The sequence below is a fragment of the Atheta coriaria genome, unplaced genomic scaffold (assembly GCF_025399875.1).
Source record: "Atheta coriaria isolate IRGN ID8LTWV9N9 unplaced genomic scaffold, Caltech_Dcor_3.1 hic_scaffold_8_pilon, whole genome shotgun sequence".
Taxonomy (NCBI): Eukaryota; Metazoa; Arthropoda; class Insecta; order Coleoptera; family Staphylinidae; genus Dalotia; species Dalotia coriaria.
Genome location: NW_027045450.1, coordinates 955,738 through 980,102, shown reverse-complemented (window position 1 = coordinate 980,102; position 24,365 = coordinate 955,738). Strand labels below are relative to the sequence as shown.

The window sequence follows — 24,365 nt, the reverse complement described above, 5'->3', positions numbered from 1 at the left end:
GTTATATAAAACCAAATGTAAATGTAAACTCGTTGTAAAATGGATGGGTTTGTTGTTATGCGGTAATAACGTGTCGACGGTGCGGTAATTTATTGCATGTACGTGCAAATGCCCCTGATAATGATAATGAAAACTCATCGTGTGAAAAACATCAATAATTATATTTAAAACAACGCAGAAGCAGCCATTTTGAAATTATAACCATAAATGTGTGTGTAATAACGTAATTACATTATAATTGCAAATCTGAAGAGTGCTTCAGTAGAAAAACAATATTCCAAGTGCTGCAGCGAATTGATTTACATTTTCTGGCGTTTTCATACAATTGGCGATGATTAATAACCCGCACACAAGTGTTTTCATACTGTACAAGTAAAATTTACACAATTATTCATCGTTTTCAATGAATTATTTTACATGTACAAGTTAGGTTATGTTTGTGAATACCTTCACAAGTGAAATGTATCAAGAAAGAAGCATAACCCGAATATCAGGCACTTATTGAACGTTTAAACTCGAGAACCCAGTCGCCGAAATTGACGCTTGGCGCACATGGCAATAAATTACCCACCGCCGGCGTAATCAATGTACTGTTAACATGAAGAATGTGTATAGCTCTGCCCCTCGTTATCGCCCATCTCCCGTTTGTCCCCCCCCGCGCATCATACACGTGCATTACACGAATTCTTCGGTTGCGGCATTCTCTCTGACACGCAGAACACATGTTTGAAATCGATTTATTTTTTATTATACATGTACAAGTTAAGATTTTGTATTTAAAATGAAACCAAACAAAACAAAAATGATGAACTAAACGAAGAAGTGACTAATATAAAGTTATGTTTAATAATAATAGAAAGAAGTGGATGCTTCTAATCATTTTTCTTACCTTTCCAACACAAATCCGTCAACTTAGAATTACTGCATCGTCAAATTAGTTACAATTATCTATTACGTCTATGTGTATATGTCAATATCCACACTGAACTAGAAAGGTCGATAACCATGCGGATATTTGGCGAGGATGAGCCGGTCGTGGTAGCGGACAAGATGCTCCCATTTCTGCAACTTGTAGATCTCGTTGATCTTCTCTTCGACGTCGCGAGTGGGTTTTTCTTCGATGATACGCTGGAGGTACTTCAACAGGCGGCCATAGTGTTTGAACACAGTCGCGTGCCAGCACGCAAAGTACATTGCGTTTGCCTGGAACGCCTTGGGGAATGGAAATTGACATTTAATTGAATGAATCACATTAATAGAACATATCACTTACTTTAGAGTCGTTCGGATCGACAAACTGCAGTAAACTCTTCCAAATTGTGGTTATGTTCTCCATTCGAGTGGGATCTTCACTGCTAATCAAGTAAAGACGACAATTGGCTATGCCTTTACGTGCTAGACAATCAATATACACCGTTTTTTGACGATCCATCAATCTAATACAAAATAAACCATAAAAAATTGTTTTAATTTGAATAAAATACAACTTACTGTTTAATTTGTGCGGCATCACAACGCTGATCATTCTTGATGGAGAAAAACATCAATAATGAATTGTTATAGATGTTTTCCAGGGCTTTATCACACACGGTGATGATTTTCTTGATGTCTTCCTCCTTCTGTGCGGCAATCGCTTCCTTATTGAGCAGGGGCAATTGTTTCTTGGACTCCATCACCTCCAAACTCTGCAGGTACGCTGTGTGCGTGGGTAGGTAATCAGGGAACTCCTTGAGCATTTCGTTGTATAAAGTTTCCGAACCATTGGAAGCATCTAAACATATAAATTCAACAAAAAAAAAAACACATAATATTAAAAAACATACCAAGTTGTTTCAACCAGGTAATTTTTAACTCCCTGAGTGCTTCCTTGAACTCCTCCGCTTTGGTTTTGGCTTTTTCCTGAGGTTTCGTCGCCTTTTTCGACGCTTCTGGCAGGATATATTTAATCGGATAAGTGTCAACACGCTTACCGACATCATCTTTTGCGTAAGTTATCGTTCCGCACAAATGATGCGCTGCGTTATTCGTTTTTGTACTGTATCTATAAATAAAACACAAAAACAAATATTTTTTTGAAAGAATTCTAGGTAAATCAAATTCTTACTTATCAGCAGCAAGCAGTGCAATATAAAAAGACACCGTATTACTAACAAACGACGTCGCGAGCGATCCTTTCTTTCCGCTAATCAGCGCTTGTGAATAGTTCGAATAACAATCCAAACTCAAACTGCTCGCCAATTTCTGCGAGAGTAACAACTGCGCTTCGTTCAACTTCTCCAAATGATCCTTCTTATCATGACGCACGTGCATCTTCAGGACGTAATCGCCCTTCTCCAGTTTTATATTATACTGAAAGCAAAACATATCACGTAATGCGCGTAACAAATGAGTCGGTAATAAAGCACGCGTATTTTATTGCATTCCACCGTCAATAAATGATGAAATGGAGTCGGTTCCTATTACCTTGCTGGGATAGGCGTCGCCGCAGCCCATGAACTGTTTATTGTTGTCGTAAATCATCCATAATTGACTCTCGAACTCGGATTCGTAGAGCACGTCGCTCAGCAATGGGCAGTTGGGCGATACTTCCGTGCCTTTGTTCAGGTGGAAATTGTACGTCAGTTGCAACTCGTAGATTTGTTTTCCGGGTGGAATCACATCACGCTTTGATAGAGATAAAATTTTCGCATCGGAAGGCCTTCAAAAAGATTTTTACATGAAAATATAGAAAAAATAAATTTGAGGTTAAATCAGACGCCATTTTGTGAAATTTTAATATTTTACCTTAAAATTTGTACGGCATTCTTCAAAGTGACCACAGGTTGAATATCTTCACCTTGGAGAGTGGTTACATGCACGTTGTGGACACCATCCGCAGCAATCATCGTCACACTTCCTTGATTAGGCTTCACGCCAAAGAAATTAATCGAATATTGCACCTCAATGCTACCGATATTCGCCCAGTACTTCGCAATCACAACTTCCAGTGTTTTATTTCCCTGCACAGGAAACGCAAGACTACTCTCAGCGTTGTAATTAACCGTAACATGTTTATTAATCTCCATTGCTTTGCAATACTGTTTTGGTAGCAACTGCATCGTGTGCACAACAAATTTCCCAATCGATTCTTTCTCCAGTGATCGCATCTTGATCACAGCATACGTCGCCAATTCTGGTACAGTCACAAACGTTCTGGAAATCGTATTCGCTTCGAACTGCGCCGAGGGAACAACAATGGTGTTACTCAAGGGAACATCCTGCGGTATGATAATCGTGACGGGTACTTTGAACACAGGCCCCTTCGCCGAACAAGACACATCGTACGCCTCGATAAACGTCGTGTTCAAGCCTTCCAGGCCCGAAACGTCGATTTTTATCCCGAAAACACGCGTCATGTTCGATAAATCTAAGAATGCGGGATGTTCTACGTATGATTCTTTGCATTTCAGTGTAAGTTTTAAATTGAAATCAATTTTGGTGTTGGGTGAGATTGATTCGGAGTCTAAAAAGTGTGGGTCGACAGTAATGGATCCTTCAAAGATGGATTTCGGCGGTTTGTTTCTGATATAGATTCCTTTCGCGTTGCCACCGCATGTGACATGGAAACGCACGTCACGTTCCGGCGCATTACTGTGATTCACCAACAATTCGAAGGATTTCTCGACGTTGAGTAGTCCGTTACCCTGGGCAAATAATTCAACGTCTTGGAGACGTGTCGCGCCATTTTCCAGCGCGCGTTTGATCGAATACGGCGAGTATTTGATTTCTTTCTGCTTCAAACCGGAAATTAACACGCCGACAGCGCCCGCTACGTGCGGGGACGCCATTGATGTGCCGTTCATAAGCTGAGAGTTTCTCAAAGTGAAGTTTGGAACTGATGTTATAGCGCCACCTGGCGCGCAGACTGTTACGCCAAGACCGCCGTCGATTGTCGGGCCTCTGGAGCTCCATGTATACGGCATACCTGGTAGTTTTGCACGCATGGAATATTCAGCGAGCATCATATCCGGACTTACGTACGCACCGACTCCTATGAGAGTTTCCTGGCTGATGTCTGGCGGTGTACCGATTGTACTCAAAGCAGGGCCGTGATTTCCAGCGGATGCAACCCACACAACACCGTATTTATTCACAACCTCATTCATTAGTTCACCAATTCGCCTGTAGAGTTAAAAAACAGGTTAAATTTATGTTCACAATATCAAAATAACTTAATATTTCCTTACCCAGCATTAGACCAATGCGCATGTTCACCATAACTCATGTTAATCACATCAATACCAAGTTTTTCTTTAAGTTCCATCACTTTAATGATGGCTCTCACCATCGCGGTGCCTGTTTCCATCGATCCAAGTCGTCCATCACCGATTGTCAGTGAGACAATTTGCGCACCAGGTGCGACGCCATTTTTTTCCGGATCGTCGGGAAAATAAGCGGAGGTTATTGATGCCACGTGAGTACCGTGACTTGCTAAAATATTAAATCAACATTTAGTATAATAACTTTACACTTTCAATATTTTAATACTCACAGCACAATCCAACTAATTCTAAAACATCCCCATCGTCGTGTACGTTAATACTAAAATTCAATTGATCCGCTTCGTTCAACGGCGCAAATTCATGCGTCACGCTGTATTCCCCAAGCAGTTTACAATTGTTCAAATCGCCATTTTCTGTCGTGTCAACACACGCCATCCATTTTTCACCGTCGTGATACATTACACAATCGTAGAATCGTCCACAATCGTTGTATTTCTTTTCCGTAGACGCTAGATGCTCGATAGTTGCGTCTAGATTTTCCTTTACTAACTTTTCCTCCTCGGAAAGGGCGTGTCCGTTGGTATGTTTACTTTCGAAAACGTTCAACTGCCGCAACGCGTCTGCGGACGCCATTGCGTGTTGATTCTCCCATTGTTTCTTCTTGTTTTCCTCCTGCATGCGTTCCTTGAGACGTTCCGGATACAAATCGAAAGAGTTTTTGATGCCGACGCGATATTTGTTGGTCGGATTCGTCCATGATTCAGGTATCTGTTTAAAAATCAACAAAATGGCGGAGGTTTTCAGAATTAAAACTGGAAAAATTTCCTGGTTGATTGGAAATTTATTCTAAGTGAAACAAAATGATTACCTTTAATGTTTTGCCACTGATACCAGTGATTGCACCTTCTTTTGATTCAACTATTGTTGTCATTTGCACATCACCACACCCACTGCAGTCAAATCTTTCAATTACTTTTACTTTTCCATCAGGTGTTTCCTTAAAATGAGAAAAATTAAGGTTAAAAGCTTTATTATTTGAAAATAATGATGCATTACTTTTAATCCGGGTGCTCCTGGATCAACCCCTGAGTCAAAAATAGCAATGGTTACATTTTTTCCATTGTAGTCAGGATTATCACTTAGGAATGAGGTGACACCAGTTTCCTTCTTTGGCAGTAGTCCCCAGACAGGAAAATTTCCATGGTTTTCTTCCATTGTCACAGATTACTAACTAAAAAATGCAAGTCATCATATTAAAAACTCAAGATTTTTGATAAAAATACTCACAATAAGTTGATATTGTCCAAGAAAAACCAATTGCACATGAAGTTGTAAATCCAGTGGTCACAATTCTACTATTTTTACTTTATTCACTCCTAAATCAACCTCTAGTCTAGAATTTTTCCTTGAAAACTCAACTGTATACAATGATCACAAGGTTGTTACTCTATACTTAATGCACTTTATTGCAAATTGGAAGGGCAAGTGTTGATTCTGGTTATCAACGCTTTTAATCTGCCGATAACCACCGGATTATATTGACTTTGTGAGCCAGACAGGTTCAAATCCCTCTAATAATGCAAAAACTCGTCAAATTTCGACTTCTTCTGGCGTTTCGAAGCTGTTCATCGGTGATTTTCTGCTGGTTCACGATGTTTTGCACTTAATACTTGGAGATGTCTGACAATATTGCGAACACTGGCAGAGTTTGCTTATTTTCGGTGCAGATGTGGAGCAGTGGTGCAGCCTGTTGAGGTTATACGGTATTTGACAAACACTTTTCCGAGAGAAAAGAGAGGAAAACAGACGCCTGCGCACGAAAATTATAATTTAAACAATTAACAACAAATTAGCATATGTATTCCACTTTGTGTTCACTCAAAACCAGAGAATGGCAGGTAAATATTTAGATAATTATTAATTAATTAAGTTTGTATCCAACTTTCCCAATTAAACCCGATAATTTGAATTTATATTAATTTTGAGTGGTCAAACTTGCTTTTGCATAATTGAATTAATTTCAAAGTTAATTTTGGATCTGAAAAGAGCAATGGAGGTTAACTGTTAAGTAAGGTTATGTTGAATTTCAGGCAAAATTTTGGAATTATCCATTGAAAACGCACTGAAATGCACGTACAACACAGCAAATGAATGTTTACAGCTTGGCACAGCGCAATTTACTGATATCGCGATATGTGGGTACATAAAAAGCCTGGAAATATGCACAAATTTGGTTGTGATGAAAAGTATGCCAAATCCCCTTTATTCAGCTATAATAATAAATTAAACCATTTTTATTGCTTCAGTTACTGATAAAATCAAAACGATATCAATTTCAATGTATTGCGAAAATCAACCAAAATCAATTCGGACTTACCTCACTGAAAACATGAAAAAACTCGAAGAGAAACTCAATCCAAAAACTTTTTTCTATGAAAAAAACAAGATAATATGTCAGGAAACATATGACTTGGAACTACTACGCTTCGAAATCACTTTTAACTCAATAGCTTACGTAGAAAACATAAAACTCGATGATTTATTGCTGATAACTGGACGAGCTAAACCGTGGCATGATTCTTTAATGATAAAACCACATAAAACAACTCGGATATTGTATGATCAGGAGGAATACTTGTTGAATTGGATGCAGAAGGTGTCCAAAATGAATGTTACTACTTAAACAATACGTTATTATGTATAAAATGTATAATATTAATAATATTAAACAAAAATACGTGCGTAAAATCATGTGAAGTGCATTAAATGCATACATTTGGATGTAAAATGACTATATTATCTTTGGATTGCTTGTAACATCAATTAAAACAATAACAATTAATAATAAAAGGTAATAATGGCTGTAAATCATGTAATGAATGGCTGTGCATGCGCGGATTGGTCGTGACATGACAAAAGTACGTTAATGCGTCTTTGATGACTTGAAATCTTTGATCAGTGAGGAAGGCTTAAAGAAATCTCCGAGTTTAATTGTACTTCTTTGGGACTGCAAAACAAAACATAAAATTAATTAAACAAATCGTTTTTTAACGTTTTGTGGCTTTATTTCAATCACACTTGGACTGTTTTATACTGTATTAATGTTTTAGTGTTTATTAAATTGTAAGTATTAATATATTTGAGTATTTTAAGATTTGTCATAGTCATGGTCAACGTTTCTATCTAGGTAACTAGTCACTAACAAATGCTAACAAATATTTTCGCTGATCTAAACATTTTGGAAGCGAATTTTGAGTTTTTCACTTGAAATACTGCGCGTTTTAAGTTTTAAGCTTAAAAACTTTAATTATTTAATGTACTGCAACATTGAAATACTTTTGTAGCATGTAATTGCATCTCTTTTTGAGTTTTTGTTGCTTTTTGTTGGAAAAAAGATGAGAACCTTAAAATATTTTCACCTGCAAACCCATTTCTTCCAAGAAGATGCCCATCGGTGTACGAGTGACTCCCATCGGCTCGAAAGTATTCGCCAATTTGTTCTTCACGTTTCTCAAACGCAAAGAAGAATGAATGAAAATACCTAAATAAAAAATTAAACAATAATATTTAAAACATTCGAAAAACATAAAAATTAGTACTCACTGCAAAATGGTACAAGTATAGAAAGCAAAAACACCAAAAGTGAACCCATTACAGTTGCCAACAAGTAATATGACACTGTAAAGATCAATCCAGTTGAAACCACTGGATGTTTACACTTGAACTGCCCAATCGCACCAGCCTCATTAGTCACATAGCAGAAAACAGTAAAGATCACCAGCATAACCAGAAATCCAGTAATAATCTGCACTGGATGCATCACTCCAAAGAGGATAAAGATGATGATGGACATTAGAAAGTAGTTGGTTTGGTAGTACAGTAGATTGCTGACAATCCTGTTGCCCCATTTTTCCCAATCTGAGAAGTTTGGTATCTGAAATCGTGCAGATTCCAGCAGGAAATCGTCGAGGGTTCGCAGGGGTGCGTATTCCATCGAGTTTTTGTTCATTTTGATAACTCACTGATGCACACTTGGGATAAATCTGATCTCACTTCTATAAATAAACAAATGATGTATTGAGTGAGTGTTGAAGTGGAAAACAGTAACAAAACGTGTATGATTTTACTCCCCACGTCAACTGTGATTGACAAAGAGAGTAAATTTAAACAAATTGGAATTTCTAGATGGATTTAGGTGATAATCAAAGTTTAAACGTACATATTTACACTTTTCACAGCTGATTTGTATAACCTTGATTTGTAATTCGATTATCAAGCGTCAAATGAAGAAATTTAAATTTTCGCATGGAAAACTGTGAAAAATGCGAAAAACATGTACAATTAGTCGAATATTAGTTAAATATTTAATTTTTGCATGAAAAAAAACCAATGTTTGACTACGCATTGGGTATTTTTTGGTTGGTCCGCCATTTTAGAAACATTCCACTGATAAAACATGTAAATCCTTCTTTTATTGTTGTTACTAAACACTGATAATCGTACAGAATGTTATTACTGTCACAACTCAACAACCATACGTACGAATCGTTCGATTTCCGAAACTAATTTCAATTCATTAAATATGCAAACCTAAGATAATTCACAGAGTTAATGCACAGTGGTTGATTCAATCGAATATATCTTAATATTTAATTAGATTCACTGATTTCTTTTCGGTCTCTTTCGGAACAATGCCATTACGCAGCATTGTTGCAAGTTGCATGTAAGATGTTTGTTTGTTCTAGTTGTGCATCTAGAATGTGCATTTCTTAAATTAAATAACACATAATTTCACTTTTGGCATCATCGCACACACCATCCGAACGAATGATGCGCAAACACTGGTTCGATTATCCGCAGATTGCTTATCAATAATATTAGCATTAAAAAACAGTTAATACGCGAGTGGTGTGGTGTGTTTAGGCCATCTTGTTCACCACTGAGATGTGTAGCGCGCCCAGTTGATTCGTCCACCGGTCCAGAGCATTGTAACGCGTCGTGTTGACGTTCGGCTTCTCCAGGAAGAGAACATGGTTGACTTCGTCGATGCGTCCTTGGATTGTACTAAAACATATGAATAATCATAGTAAAAAACGTTACAATTGGCATGTTTTATAGTTATTTGTTACTTACTTGTCTAAAATGCACGAAACTAGCAAATTCTCCACGTCGTCTTCATCAATGTTCAATTCTCTTGAGATAAACGGTATGTTGATTCGCGTGTAGGGACGAATTAATTTGATAAGTACTTGGGTGCGGATATTTCTCAATAAATCTGTAAAAATAACAAAAAAACATATAAAAATCAATTTTTTTATCTGGTTTATGATAAATAAATAAGAATACCTTCAATGTGTTCGCGTATAAAAGGATCATCCATAATATTTTGACGATTCTGTCTTAAGATCAGCTCGAAATCGTTGATATCGTTGTTCTGATACGCATTTACTAGATTTGTCATCGCTAGAATCTCAGGGTCGTTTTTGTAAGGCTTGGCTTCCTGCGAATCGAAGGGGTTTATTCCTGATTTCATCAACATATTGGCAAGTACTAAATATTTTAAGCAAGTTGTTCTTCGTGGGCTTCCCGACTCGTCGTAGTTCTTGAAAGCCTCGAAAAAGTCAGTGTGAGCTCGTTCAAACTCTCCCTCACGCAGATGCATCTTTCCACCACATTCTAGTATCAAAAATTTGTCAAATTAAAGACTTTTAAAAATATTATTTAATGATTTACCCCTAATCACTCCCATTATCAAAGGATGTGGAATAGCAGACTTGATGTGCAATGACTGCTCATACAGTGTTTTCAGTTTCTTATTGTTCTTCTGCTCAGTGTACATCTGTATTTCCAGCGCGTAAATCTCCAACAGTTGCGTGCCTTTCTTCAAGTCATCCTCACCATCATCAGTCTGACATGATTGATGCAATTGTTTGAGAATTTTTGCTAACTTGTTGAAATCACCTTGATCATAATACAATTTACCAAGTTTTGTATTGGTTTTAAACCATAACCGATCATTCTTGGCATCTTTTAAAGCTTCTAGTGTTGTTTCGTAAAAGTCCTGCAGTAATTCCATCTGAAATTAAAGTAAAAACAAGTAAATTTCAATTAATTTCTATGTCGATGTATGACTGGTTGCCTAACTTATATGAACAAAATTTCGTTAAAATCATTGAAAAACACACAAACCTCAACTAATAATACTAAATATAACTTCATTTTACAATTTTATAGTAGTTAAAAACATTGCTTACATTTTTTGATGTAGAAATATAATCCAAAATTGAATTAATTGATTTCTCACTATGGTTTCTTGTTACTGCACTTTTTATATAAGTAAGCAACTGCTTGTATCTGGTCATCATCTCTTTGAAATTCCCCAGCTTGAAATTGATCTTAATCATCTGCTTGAGAGCTTTAAAACCCCATTCTCCTTTCTCTCCACTTTCAAGATCCAAGACTTTCTGAAATGATGTGAGTGCACCCTTTGGATCATCCTCTTTGAGCGCCTTAGAATTATAGTATTGGTTCTCCAAGTCGACATCCGGCTCGGAATTACTATCCTCTGAATATTCCTACAATCCAATCAACATCGACGGTGATAAATTAGTGTAAAGCAAGGAAAAATTGATTGATTTGCAGGTTATGCGATGAGAAATCGTCGAAAAATATCATTTACCAAGCCGTAATCTTCTTCATCTTCGATCATAAAGTCGTCCTCGTTGTCGCTCATCGTCCGCGAGTTTCGGCGCAATTTGCGCTGGCGATAACACAGATTATTTGACGAATTATTAATTATTCAGCGGTGTTAAGTTTTGCGTAGCGATTTGTGATGATTTCGAGTTGCATCTATTTGACATGCTGACATGTTGCAATATGCGCGTGTAGATGGCGCCACGTACACCGTTTCTAACGTATTCTTTTGTGTTTGTTTAGTGTAAGATAAGCGTTGCATTTTTTTGCAGACAAGTTATTGTAACGGTTACAATTACAGTGCGTGTTTGTCGTGAATGTTGTTAAGAGACTAAAACGTAAAAATAAAACAGTGTAATAGTGCAAGTCGACTTCAAGAAAGTGTTCTGTAGGTGTTCGAAGCCCTTCTACAAGAGTAAGATGATAATTTGATAGTTTTAAGTTTAAATTCAATTGTAAAACTTGTATATGTTGTGTTAACGGTTACAAAACGTTTTGCGAGCGCAGAAAGCGAAATAAATTGAGCTGCTTATGCTACGTGATATTGAGAAATCGTTTTAATTACGTTAGTAGTGTAAGGGTTTCTCACCCTTGCTGGTTTATGTATTCAATGGATTAAGTTTTCGATACTATAGTGTATGTGTAACGCAATAAGCAAATGGCTTGGTTGTTATCGCGATCAACCATCGGAATTCGCGATAAGATTTCAACGTAAACAAACACAGAAACTTGAACATTCGAGTATTACTTGAATGTTTTGTTATTTTTATTCATTTTATTTGCTTGGAATTGAAACACAGCTAATAAAACGCAGCAAGTGTATAAAAGTCTAAAGTCCAGCAATAATTAATAGAGTTTCCGGTCCGCTCTGGATGTTTGCACACACAGTGCACACCGGAAGTTATTTGCGGTGACCAGCAATCATTTTCGCTTCTTCGCCGCCGACTCGTAGAACACCACATTGCGCGTCGCTATTACTTTCCGGTCTCGTACGAGTTCATATTGTTCATCCCGGTTTGCTTGGTGAAATAAAGCGCAAAGAAACCGGCGGATTAGTTGGCTCAGTGTTCGCCGGGTGGCTTTGCAATGTCGTAATGATTCTAGCTGAATTAACTGTTGTCTTGTCTGAGCCAACATCCAATTACATTTTACAACAAATTTGTCTTTGCTTACACAAACACACAAGAAAGAAACAAACACCACCGACGACGATGGATGGATCATCTTGTGTGGGTGGTTTAGTGGTATTGCTGGTTTCGTGACAAGCTGTTTTAAAATAAAGCACGTGGAAAGTTTGTTGAACATTTGGCGAGCATTTGTTGAACAGTCGAAAATGAAACAAAACAAAATGCGCGAGGGGTGGAGGTGGTAGGGGGTGGTAGATGTTGCGTTGCAGACTGCAGCAGACGAATCTGTCACTGTCATGAAGTACATACATAGGGCGCGGGGGTATTTTCCACCTCACGAATTTTCATCATTGGAATATCTTAGCTTATAGAGAATTTCATGAGGATTAAGAGGGTTCAATCCGTTTCTTTCCAACGATTTTAGTTTTTGAGATATTCGTAATCAAAATATTGAGACATTTTTAAATTTAAAAAAAATTTCAATCGAAATACCGTGAAAATGGGAATTCATTGTGATACATGGTACAAGTTTGAGGTGTGGGGATGTTGGGGGGGGGTGCTCGATGTTGCACTTCATTCAATTTCTCAAGAGCTAGACAAGAAACTAGCTACACTAACTTTGATAATCCAAGAATAGAGTAAAAATGACATCAGACGACATCTCTCTCAAACATGTTTTGTTAAAAACATCAACAAAACTGATCGGATAATAATTTTTAAAGTACGTGGTGATACAATATTAAGTCAGGAATAGTTCCTTCCTAACTTCACGTAAATTCAATGTATCTATAATATAAAAATGAATCGCAAAATCAGTTAGTAAGCGCATAACTCAACAACGCCTAAACCAATTTGGCCAATTCTTTTTTTAAAATGTTCGTTAAAGTCCAAGAATGGTTTTTACGGCGAGAAAAATTCGAATAATTGCCGGAAAAACTCTAAAGACAGCTCTTTTCTATAGGATAAAAGTTGGCATTGAGATCAATCATAGTTATAGTTAAATAGTTGAATCCGAGATGGCGCGCTGAAGTGCATTATTAACAAATCTTTTTATTATTAATTTCTTCAAAATAAAATTGCGAATTTTATTGATAGAATTGACACATACTATGTCAAGATCTAGAGAGTAAAAATGAATTACATTTTTATTAAATAATTCCAGGATAAAATCGCAGGCAAATGCTAGTTTTGATATAATTTTTGAGATATTTTAGTAAAACGACATAAATAATGATTTTTCATCGAAATTTATTCATATCTCATTGAAATTTACTCCAATTAACTTCAAATTTTAATCTAACATATAAAACAAACCACTTTATCATATAAATGTTGTAAAAGTTTATTATTATCACCATTTGTAAGTTTTACAACCCTTCAAAGTAAAGCACACACATCATGTATCTTATTAGCTCTTAACGATTCAATTACCATCCTTGCATGCGCAATATGAAGTGATAATGTGTTTGGTCATTCGATTGCGGCACAAACAGTCATTTACCGTAACAATTTATGTACTCGTAGTGTACGGGCGCCAAGTCAACATGTTTGCATCGATGCAAACCTTCATCTCATCACATTGAGTGTACATTAAAAATTGCGAATGTATTGCCTCGGCAAACTCTGATCGATTTTTTCAGCCTTTCTTGCGTCTTGTGTCTACTCTAATAATATTTCTGATTGAATTTTTCCACTCGAAGAAATTATGATCGAAAATGACGAGACATTAATCTCGAAGTCGATAGCACTTTGGTGCCAGCCGCATTACTTCCGCGACGGCGCACAGGCGCACTTTTATACAACATCGAATTTAACTGTACGAGTATTCTTGTTGGTTGTTGTTGTTGCGGCTGTTATCGTCTTGAGGGATTTTTCTCCCGCAGACATTTTAGTTTTATTTTTTTGCGCGATATGTGTAGTGGTTTGTTGTTTGTAACAATTTTTCACGCGCTAAGACAACAAACGACGGCGAAAAATATCGAACAAGAGCATATTTTACATCAGTCTTAAGCTCGGCCTCCGGGATGAAAGCTTCCCGAAACGGAATAAGATGTATGGCCTAGGCGCATTTGCGCGTGTCGTGTTCGCTTTAACTTGTCGTTGATCATGCGTTTTGCACAAATATTTAAAAAAAAAAATTTTCGGCGTGTAAAAGTGTTAAAATCTAGATTCACATAAAAAAAATTCAAACCCTCTCGTCTCGTATGTCTTTAATTAATCCATAAAAGTTTTATATTCACTTAATAAAAAAAGAGCGGCTTTTTATGTAATTTTTTCGCTCGTGTAATTTTTTACACCCTCTTTCATGTTATCGAACGCTTTTTAATAAAATAAACCCACAGCGGAGACCAGCACCAGCAACCCTTCGCCGTGGCCGATTAAATCGTCCACCCCCGAGCGTCGGTGTCGGCTCACCGCTGTCTTCGGCCGCTGTTTCACTTTGCGCATTTTTTTATTTATTTTTTCTCGGCGCCGCGTCGCGTTTTTGCCACGCGCGCGCGGACAACCCTTAATGCTTGTTGTCTGCTCTTGTGGCTGCGCTTTTTTTTTCTTCTGCTTCTTCGAGTTGATCTCGCACGCGGGGTGTTGCGCTCGCCGGGGGCGGATTGGCCCGGACGGGATGGTTGGCAAAATTTCCCCCAGGAACTGTCTGGTCTAGCTCAAGTTACACACACCAACACCAACACCATACTTGGAGTGGTGTGGGTGTAGCTATCGAAAAAGCGTTATACTTTCGCTATCCGCACGTTCGGCCCGCGCTAAATTATTAAATTCAATTTAAATTTAGACGTTTTGTCAATATCTTTGCTTTCGAATTACGAGCGTGCAGTGCACAAAAATTTATCAGCAAGTTTACGAAAAAAAGGTGAAATTTTATTATCCAAACAATAAGATAATTTTTTTTCGCTCTGCGCTTGAGTATTTATCATTTTTAATGCGCGCTATAATTACATTGTTTCGGCGCTTTTTTGGCGTCGAGTTCAAGTGGAAAATTCGCATGGGCGAGCGTAAATTTTAATTACCAGCAGATAATAATAAAAACTGCTGTATAATAAGACGCTCGACGGCTGAGGCGGCACAAAGAAGTAGTAAATAATTATGAAATATCGCTGAAAAGTTTGCGGGCGCGAGACGGGCGGTTCTAATAACTTTTCATAATGCACCCGAGTGGCAAGTGGGCCAATTTTATCACGCCGCCGGAAACAGGACATCCTGTTAAACTAACCAGATTGCTGTACGGGCGACGCAATTAATACCTAACAGGATTTTTAATTCCAGACGAACTTATGACTTATTAATTGATAGAAAACTTTTGTTCGCAAATTGTTTATAATTAAATTATTGCTTTGCGTTGATAAAAAAGAAGTTTGGAAAAAGTTGGAGATTAAACAGATGTAGCAGAGTTTACTTTCATGTTGATAGTTTGTTAATTCGTTAATTACGCTCGGAATTTTATTTAAGCAGATGAAAACTTTTTAAAATGTTTATTACGAAACTGTTGGGGATAGAAAAAGGAGTTGTATAAGTGCACTTTTAGCATCTTTTAAAGTTGTACGGTGTTTATTGAAGGAGAATGATGGATATTGCTTGATAAATTAATTTTCTCGTCAATAAAATTGATCGGATAATTATTTTTATACAGAATTAAACAAATTTAACAAATATTTGTCATTATAACTTGTTTTTTCTACTTTTATTTTTAAAGCGCCACTTTTTCCACGGTTTTGAGACACAAAAAGTTGTAGTTTAAATACAGCCAAAGTAGTGACTAAAGTATTTTAGTCACGAGCTTTAGTCACAGGTTGGAGCTTACACCTGGGAAATGTCATGCAAAATGTAAAATTATAAATTTATTTTGATAATAATACAAAACCACACCAAAAATATTGATTTTTTACTAAATTTATTGATATCTCATTAAAATCTACCCCAATTAACTTCAAATTTTAATCACACATATAAAACAAACCGCTTTAATGTATAAATCTCCTGAAATTTTATTATTATTACCCTGGTAAGTTTTACAACCCTCTAAACTTAGCCATTCAATTGCCGTCATTGCATACGCAATATGCATACGCAATATGCATAATGTGTTTTTGAATATTCGATTTGTGTCCAACGAAAAAGTTTGTATCGAAACTGCAACGTGAAAAATAAGTTGTAAAAGTGCACTTTCAGCATCTTTATAAACTTGCACGGCGATTATCGAAGTAGAACGACGGATATCGCTCGATAAGTTAATATTGCATTATTATATTGCTGCGCGAGGGCGCGATGCATTATTAAAACGAGCCGTGCTCGCGAAACTTTCGGTTCAAAAGGGCGCGAGACTGAAATATTAACGGCATTTAAACGTGTTTCGTGTACGTGTCTACGGCGTACTATTAAAAGTCTAATATTGGAGGGCTTCGCTTTGTGATTTTCGGGGCGGATTATCAAGGGCTTGTAATCGATACCCACGTGAATAAATAAATATTAACGATGTAGGGTGAAACTAATCTATTTAATACTAGTAGGAATTTTTTCGCGCATGCGCGGAAAATATCTATAATATAAAATTGAATGGCAAAATCTGTTGGTAAGCGCATATCTTAACAACGTCTAGACCAATTTGGCCAATTCTTTTTTTAAATGTTCGTTTAGGTCCAAAGATGGTTTTTACGGCGAGAAATATTCGAATAATTGCCGGGGAAACCCTAAAGACAGCCCTTTTCTATAGGATAAAAGTTGGCATTGAGATTCAATCATAGTTATAGTTAAATAATTGTATCCGAGATGGCGCGCTGAAGTGCATTATTAGCAATTTTTTATATAATTAATTTCTTTAAAATAAAATTGCGAATCTTATTAATAGAATTGACACATACTATGTCTAGAACAAGAGAGTAAAAACGAATTACATTTTTATTAATCACTACCGGGATGAAGTCGCAGACAAAGCTAGTAACTCACAAAAACATTAATTTTGAGACCAATTTTCGTAATTTTTGCGAAATTAAAAAAAATTAATATTTTTTTTTAACATTTGTTAAAGTAGCTGCATAAATTGCTCTTAAATCATATTAAAATTCATATAATTTACGCTTCAGCAAAAGATTTGGTTCTTAAATGTAGCTTTTAAGTCAGCTGTCAAAACACGATGCAAATAAAGTTGCCTATATACGCGCAATGTCAAACGCCATAACTTCATCCATAAAATGTCTGTTTTTGCTGAAATTTTCTTCTCTTTCACATTTTCCGATGTCCAAATTGATATTTTGCTAATTCTGATGAAGACAAATTCGAGAAATTCAAAAATTCTTTCGTTTTTATTGTAAAACCAACGATTCTGTTTAATAAATATATGTCTATGTGATTACTATGTGATTACTATTATGCCTAGAATAAGAGAGTTAAAACGAATTACATTTTTATTAAACACTATCAAAAACTAGTTTACAATAAAAATAATTATATTTTAATTTATATAACTGATAATGAATTTATTGTGTCACACGCAGAAACTGGCAATTATTGCAAACAAAACGAATCGCGTAATGGTTGCGGTTAATTTATTTCGGCAACAATAACATCGGCCTAAAATAATGATGGTTCGCAATGGCGAACAATAATTTTATCGCCGCCGTGGGAAAGAACAAGCACTCACAAATCAATTTATTCGGCGCAACTGCAATTGTTTTCTTTTGTGCGTCGACAACAAAACAAAACAATGCCGAATTCGATAAAAACCTGTTTTATTTATTTGTTTATTAATTTTGTGCATATTGTTGCTTTATATTACACAAACTTTAATTTATTTACAGATTTACGGACTTCGTCGGATATTATTTCGGCCGAATGTTAACGGTATGTTAAAATAATTTCTTTAAATAATTCTTTTTTCCATTTCGCCATCCGGTCGGAATTTGATGCGCCTTTGTTTTCTCTTTGCGATGCTTTGATAGACAAAACAGCATCATAACTTCATAAATTTTCGAACGGGACGCGCCGGCCGTAACGTCGCGAATGTTACAAATAGGACGCTCATCCATCGTCCCGGGACGACGGCCCGACGTCGCAAGCCGCCTCTTTATATGTGTATGTACACCGTGCATATGAAAAGCTGTCTCGGCTCATAGCTCAGCGTAACAAATGCGAAACCGGCAAACCCGGGATCCAAAGAGAAAAAAAAAAAAAGAACACGGCTTTCGAAAAACTCGAAGCTCACGCCAAAAGCACTTTCACCTTTTGCACCTACGCGGGTGGTGTTGTCCGACAATAAAAATGAAACATCGGGCAGTCGATGTCTAATATTTTATCCGATCCATCATCACAATATTTATTTAAAATATATCCGCGTGGATAAGTAGCCCTACGCTCGGATGCAATTTGATAAAGTGTTATTTTTGGTGTATTATGTAAGATGCAAGAAAAAACATATTATTTCGAGGAATATTGTTTTCGTCGCTTTGGCTGCTGAGTGCTTTTTAGGCAGCACGTTGGGGTGCGTTTGAATTTTTGCTCGTTGTCGTGACTTTTGGCTTTTCTCTTCGCGTAATTCGCCAAAGATCATCGCCTCATTCAGTCGTCGCCGTCGAGTGCTTTGCTCTCCCGATGCGCCCTCGAGTTTTATTAATGCGAAAATGTTATTAATGCGCGGCGACCCCAAGACGCCGCGCTCGTCTCTGGGGCGCTCTTTAAGGGCTAATATATTTTAGACTCCTCACGAAAGTATGGAATTTTAATTATCTTCGCGTAATAATCAATAGACTTCCATGTTCACTTATTTTTATTTTTATATATTTTTATATTCAACGTAAAAAATGTGAAAAACAAGCAAAAATAATAATATTCTGTCTGCGCATGCGCAGAAACGTAAAAAATTAGCAAATATTACAATATTACTTCTTGCGCATGCGCAGAAATGTAAATAACAAAATATCATACTTTTTCTTGCGCATGCGCAGTAAAAATACTTGCAATATTAGCCTGTTTTAAGATAGATAGAAAAAAGCGAGCAGTGGAATGAGGGTGAGTGATAAAGAAGTGGATTTATCGGATCACTTGTTGAGTGGAATTTCCTAAACGCTTCGGGGAATGGCGGGTATTTGGGTGAGAGGGGTGTGAGGATGACGCGCCGCCGACGACTTTTGCATACAGCGCGAGAGCGGGCCGAGTTTAAAATGACAAGTATTGATAAATTGTCGGATAAGATATGCATTATGAAATAAATAACTTGTCGCAAATATGCGAAAAGGGAGACGACGTATCTCCTTCCAGCGGGGGCGGCGGCAGACAGTACTTTACTCGCGAATATATACATACTCCTGAAATGTTGAGACATGTGAGACACTCCGAGATGATATTTTTGAGTGGAGGCCAATTTCGTTGAGAGCCGCCGTAAAAACGAAGGTTTACTAATTCGTTAAAAATGCACGCAGGTATATAACATAATTTTGTGAATGTAGGATTAGAAATGTAAAAGATGTGATTTTTGAAAGTTTTGAAAATTTTTATTTTTCGAGTGTACAAACGCTGAAAAGACGCGCGCGTTGTGTGCTTTTGAATCTTTGCACAACAAGGCGACGATTGTGTATCTTTGTATGTGTAACGTGGGTGGCATAAGTAATGGCAGGGCATCAAAATGCAGATGTAAACATGTGATACGCTCACCGCCGTCGAGCAATTACGGTGATTACCGCGAGATCACGCTGCGACGTATTCCTTGAAAATTTTCACCGCGCGCGGCGGATAGTTTTCATGATGGGACGACTTGACATCAGCATACGAGTGTGACATTTCGGATCTGCGCGCTTCGACATTCTCAGCTAAATCACGTGTGCGCTCACTTTATTTTATTACCGCATCTCGACGTGTCTGTCTGATGGGGTGGCAGTTCGATTGTGACAGGATAACGCAAAGCCCTCGCAAAACCCCATCTGCTAATGTACGAAGTGTGCGCGAAGTAACAAGTACTACTACACTTGGGGGGCGGCTGGTGGATGGCGAAATCGCATTTCAACTTTATTATCCGCAAAACGGCTGTTTTTACGCTTTGCAATATTATCCCCGAAATTGATGTGCAAATGGTTTCGTTGTGGGGCGGCATTACACGAATTACAGGAATTACAGAGCGCATTATACTCGGGCGGCCTCATGCATAAGTATCACTTGCTTAACACGTACTTCATTACAACACCAGCGCGTGGTTACATTTTAAATCTTAACTTTTAACCTGTTTTACTTTGAAAAAAAAAAATTTTAATTGTAATCGTAGATCAAGCATTCTTTGACAGTTAATTACAACTTTTAATGAATTCGCTTTCTGCGACAATAATCAAATTGAATCTCGGTGTTTGTTCGTTAGAAAAATATCACTTGTGTGCACTCGCTGTGAAATCATATCGACCTCCTGGGGGCGGCTCGTGTTACGCAACGTGACCAACATATCTAGTTGAACACATACGTAGAAATCGTTTTTTTTTTGCAAATGTTGGATTATCTTCGTTATTTTCAAATGGTAGGAATCGAGTAAAACGTGCGTTTCCGGCGGTGCCACCGGCGGCAACGGCTTCGAATAATTAAACATTAATAATCCGAGGATTTAGCAACTCGGGAGTGATTCAATTAAGACATCGTCGAGCGCGCACACCCCGGCTTTCCATCGCAAATCATTGCGCATCCTCGGCGTTTATTTTCGCTTCTTCCATGCGCCCGCGTATGAAATCCACATACCCTGTGTGTAATATAAAATTAGTCATTAGATTCAATTTGTTTTGTTAATATTCAAACATTAAATTTGTTTTTATTTCGTTGTGTAACTTACACTTGAAGATAATTGTTTGTTACACGCGCGAAGGACGTGTTTATTTACTTGTTTGCGACTTGTTCACGCTTAGCTCGACGGTAGCCGGAAACCAGCAACTACACGAAATAGTAAAATGTATGTGCAGTAAGTGTTGGCGGCGGCGGTGCAGTTGGCAAACGACCCGCTGAATCTCGCCTCGTTTGCTACACGAGAATGTCGCTGAATCTGAGCGTTCACACACATACGCACACAGAGAAGTAAGTGCGGAAACAAGACTGAATTAATGAGTGGTAACATTTCCGAGTGTAAAGTTGTCGGAGGCGGCTGTGGTGTGGCGGCAGACACAGGCCAGATGCGCATGTGTGACGATGCGTGCGGCGGCATCTTTTCCAGCGACACTCATTCGTCCTTGAAATGTCACCATTTTTATTCGGGATAATATTTCGAGACGGTTTTGACCGAGGGCCAAACGCGGTCAATCTATCTTGGATTTCGGCGTTTTTTTTTGGTTTGTTTTATGTGTGCTTGATTGACGAGTCCTTCACACGATAAAAAATAAAGCACATCAAACATTTATGATTAATCACTTATACGTAATCTTAAACACATCTATCGACGATTATGTCAATAAAAAAGACAAGTTTATTAATAAATTTTTTGGTTTTGGATCAAAATTTTTGGTTTTTTGAGTGTGTAGTGTGCGGTCTGTGTGTGGTACCTTGCTTTGACCGAGCGTCCTGAATAAAAGATTATATCCTTGGGGGCATTTGCGTAGCCGCGCCAGAAACGCAACAATTGCGAACACACGCCGCCCCCGCGCGCGCACAGAGTCAACAACAGCGTTACCTCAACCCGCCCGCGCTTTGTTTGCAGTGGATGGTGGATGCCAATGGGTTTCTTTTCGGCTTGTTGGCTTGAAAATCAAAATTTCAACTCGACCACAGCAAACACAACTTGCAACTATTAAATTTACAACAAACTTCCAACGCAAACATTTCGCAGGACCTAAAATTATATATAAAATATCAAAAATAATTTATTTTTTATTCTGAATATGATTTTAAATTGGAAGCCAAAGTTTGCGCGGAAGATTACATCGACTTTGTGTCGGTTGTCGATGTTGTGTTTGCATATCGACGTGAATCGCGAGTTTCCCGACCACAATGAAGAATGATGATGGATCCTTGTATACCGCGCGGGGGCTAAGCCGCGCAAAACTCGCGCAGCCCGCGAGGAAACAAGTGAAACAAGTGAAACAACTACGCACGAAGCGAAAGTTTCCACCCGCCGCACTTTGGCATTCGATAGATATTCATTTAAAGTTGAAATGAAGCTTTCGTGTCTTTTCCTCTCCACACAATCGTAGGTATTACGTATTATACGTATTGTTTTCAACTTAATTCTCTCATAATAAGCTATTTCCGTTATCGTAATTTATCTGCGTGCGCTGAAATTGCGCAATACTTTTGTTTCCATCTCGCGCTGATTTAAGTTTCGGCAAGTGTGGTAATTTCGCCTCATTCATCCGACTGATTGTAATTCGCGCATAGTTTTGGCGGGGGCGCGCGCCGCACCACTCGAGCAAGTCGATTCTGTCAATTAAGGACGCGCGCAAGTGATCTATTCACTCGCCGGCTGGGCTTCCGGCGCTGTTGGTGCACTTTGGGTGTATTTTGCGCACGAGGGCGCCGTGCGGCTGCAAACTTGTGTGAGGGTCTGCCGAGCGCGAAAACTAACAGCTATTGCTGCTAGTAGAGACTCGGCGCAGGGTGGCGATAGTCTCTCCCATTTTAATTCAGTTCCGCATTATCGGGCGCCCGAGTCCGGACGCGAATCGAACCCAATCCATCTCAGCCACCCACACCGCTCACACCCGGCCATGGCTCTCTGGGGGGCTGCAAACGTGCCCGATTTCTCGACCCGCACAAATCGAGAGATTCGAGTCCACGACGATAACTTTCCACTCATATTATTAGAAAAGCTCAAATTTCTATTAAATTTGATTAAAATCACTTTGTTTAAAGCTATTTAGTAGTTAAAAGTTTTTTAAACTTTGAAAAACTATTAATTTTTAGTGTTTTTTACAAATTTTGTTATTTTTTGCTCCGCCCACCTTTTTAATACGCATGCGCGTCGTATAAACATATAGTATAGGTATATGTACGCTTTTTAAACTTAAAAAAAGCATACATTTTTAGTGTTTTCAAATAATTTTTTGATTTTTTGCTCCGCCCACTTTTTTAATGCGCATGCGTGTCGTCTAAACATATACTATAGGCTTAAGTAAGCTTTTTAAACTTTAAAAATATAAATTTTTACTATTTTTAAATAATTTTTTGATCTTTTGCTCCGCCCACTTTTTTAATGCGCATGCGCGACGTTTACACGTGTATTATAAGCTTACATAAGCTCAGGAAGCTTAAAATATAATTGAATTGAAACTTTTCTTAATTTTACAACCAGAAATTGTTTAAATTTCCGCACGTGGCAGAGATTACAAGATATGTACCTAAGAATCCGTTCCGTGGACCGATTCGGAGATTGCAAACCAAACCGCGCTTCATTTCTCATCGGTATTGACATAAAGAGCGCGCAAGACGGCCGGAAATAATCGCCGCGTAATCCGAAGATAATGAAAACATAACAAATCGAAAATTAGCAATCAATTCTAGAATTGTGTTTTACTCAACTATACTCTTTAAGATTTGATCAAGATTTGTTCGATTGTTGGGGATTTAATCGTTAATTTCGAAGTTTTTGTTTCTTTTCCGCTTCCACGTGCTCCGAATCGTAACCGGGAGTAATTATGTACTCGGAAAGTTTTCCGGCGAACACATCCGGAAAACAATTCATTTCGTTTTGTTGTTTTATTACAACGGTGCTATGGATAAAGTAATTAAATATTAGTAGATGTAAAATTGTAGTTTAGCTGCTTGCTTGTTACATAAATAGGTCATGATTATGTGTACGGATCTAAGCAACACTGACTGACATCCGCGCGGATGTCAGTGCGAGCGCTAGACGGCGGTTGCAATATTGATGCGCTCATAAAGGCCGTGCCGGCATGGCACAATGCACGCAAAACAAGAGTTTCCAACACGCGTTTTCGCATTGATGAGAGGCGAATGCAACGAACTGCAGCGAACTGCTGGGGTTCACAGAAGTGCGCTGCACCTGTCAATATTCGGAGATAACTGTAATTCTGCGCGCGACTGCCATTGTTTGCGCATTAATCGCTGCATTACGAATTCGAATCCGAACGGTTCAACCCGTTTACGGTGCAGAACGCACAAACGCTACTGATAGACAACGAGGATTTGCATAATCTTCGAAAACAATTCCAGAGATACCCACATTTTGTGCAGGGGATAAATTAATGCATAATATGTTTTTGAAAATTTCAAAAATTTGATTTTGAAAGAATTTAGAAAAGATTTTGTGATTTTTTGCTGCGCCTACTTTTTTAATGCGCATGCGCGTATACGGTGCAGA

The 24,365-nt window shown here is 37.9% G+C and overlaps 3 protein-coding genes and 1 long non-coding RNA gene across 4 annotated transcripts; 1 reads left to right on the top strand and 3 right to left on the bottom strand.

The window, feature by feature from the left end:
- Positions 1–721: 721 nt before the first annotated feature.
- TppII (Tripeptidyl-peptidase II) lies at positions 722–5,749 on the bottom strand. Its single transcript, XM_065310219.1, has 12 exons — positions 5,550–5,749; positions 5,319–5,493; positions 5,131–5,259; positions 4,532–5,030; positions 4,227–4,470; positions 2,785–4,161; positions 2,464–2,698; positions 2,105–2,349; positions 1,824–2,041; positions 1,492–1,771; positions 1,274–1,436; positions 722–1,212 (listed from the first exon to the last, which is right to left on the bottom strand). The coding sequence occupies exons 2-12, from the start codon at positions 5,475–5,477 to the stop codon at positions 988–990; spliced, it is 3,774 nt and encodes a 1,257-aa protein (XP_065166291.1). The 5' UTR covers positions 5,478–5,493; positions 5,550–5,749; the 3' UTR covers positions 722–987.
- A 272-nt stretch (positions 5,750–6,021) lies between these two features.
- Positions 6,022–7,664, top strand: LOC135797730 (uncharacterized). The gene is made up of 3 exons (XR_010549619.1): positions 6,022–6,160; positions 6,353–6,508; positions 6,569–7,664. It is a non-coding gene; the product is annotated as an uncharacterized lncRNA (long non-coding RNA).
- Positions 7,038–8,622, bottom strand: Jwa (PRA1 family protein Jwa). The gene is made up of 4 exons (XM_065310226.1): positions 8,482–8,622; positions 7,866–8,317; positions 7,682–7,803; positions 7,038–7,269 (listed from the first exon to the last, which is right to left on the bottom strand). Exons 2-4 carry the CDS (start codon positions 8,269–8,271, stop codon positions 7,186–7,188), a joined length of 612 nt encoding a protein of 203 aa, XP_065166298.1. The 5' UTR covers positions 8,272–8,317; positions 8,482–8,622; the 3' UTR covers positions 7,038–7,185.
- A 92-nt stretch (positions 8,623–8,714) lies between these two features.
- alien (COP9 signalosome complex subunit 2 alien) lies at positions 8,715–11,127 on the bottom strand. The gene is made up of 6 exons (XM_065310220.1): positions 10,942–11,127; positions 10,517–10,837; positions 9,996–10,338; positions 9,609–9,938; positions 9,396–9,537; positions 8,715–9,326 (listed from the first exon to the last, which is right to left on the bottom strand). Exons 1-6 carry the CDS (start codon positions 10,993–10,995, stop codon positions 9,182–9,184), a joined length of 1,335 nt encoding a protein of 444 aa, XP_065166292.1. The 5' UTR covers positions 10,996–11,127; the 3' UTR covers positions 8,715–9,181.
- Between the last annotated feature and the right edge of the window lie 13,238 nt (positions 11,128–24,365).

What these genes read in the sequence shown, in the direction of transcription:
- alien (XM_065310220.1), bottom strand. Translation starts at nt 10,995, where the DNA reads ATGAGCGACAACGAGGACGACTTTATGATCGAAGATGAAGAAGATTAC. An exon ending in ATATTTCTACATCAAAAAAT is followed by an intron (nt 10,339 to 10,516) that starts GTAAGCAATGTT and finishes CTTTAATTTCAG; the next exon opens with ATGGAATTACTGCAGGACTT. An exon ending in GATAATGGGAGTGATTAGGG is followed by an intron (nt 9,939 to 9,995) that starts GTAAATCATTAA and finishes TTTTGATACTAG; the next exon opens with AATGTGGTGGAAAGATGCAT.
- Jwa (XM_065310226.1), bottom strand. Translation starts at nt 8,271, where the DNA reads ATGAACAAAAACTCGATGGAATACGCACCCCTGCGAACCCTCGACGAT. An exon ending in TATACTTGTACCATTTTGCA is followed by an intron (nt 7,804 to 7,865) that starts GTGAGTACTAAT and finishes TTTTTTATTTAG; the next exon opens with GTATTTTCATTCATTCTTCT. An exon ending in TGGAAGAAATGGGTTTGCAG is followed by an intron (nt 7,270 to 7,681) that starts GTGAAAATATTT and finishes TTTGTTTTGCAG; the next exon opens with TCCCAAAGAAGTACAATTAA.
- TppII (XM_065310219.1), bottom strand. Translation starts at nt 5,477, where the DNA reads ATGGAAGAAAACCATGGAAATTTTCCTGTCTGGGGACTACTGCCAAAG. An exon ending in GCGCATTGGTCTAATGCTGG is followed by an intron (nt 4,162 to 4,226) that starts GTAAGGAAATAT and finishes TTAACTCTACAG; the next exon opens with GCGAATTGGTGAACTAATGA. An exon ending in TCGATCCGAACGACTCTAAA is followed by an intron (nt 1,213 to 1,273) that starts GTAAGTGATATG and finishes CCATTCCCCAAG; the next exon opens with GCGTTCCAGGCAAACGCAAT.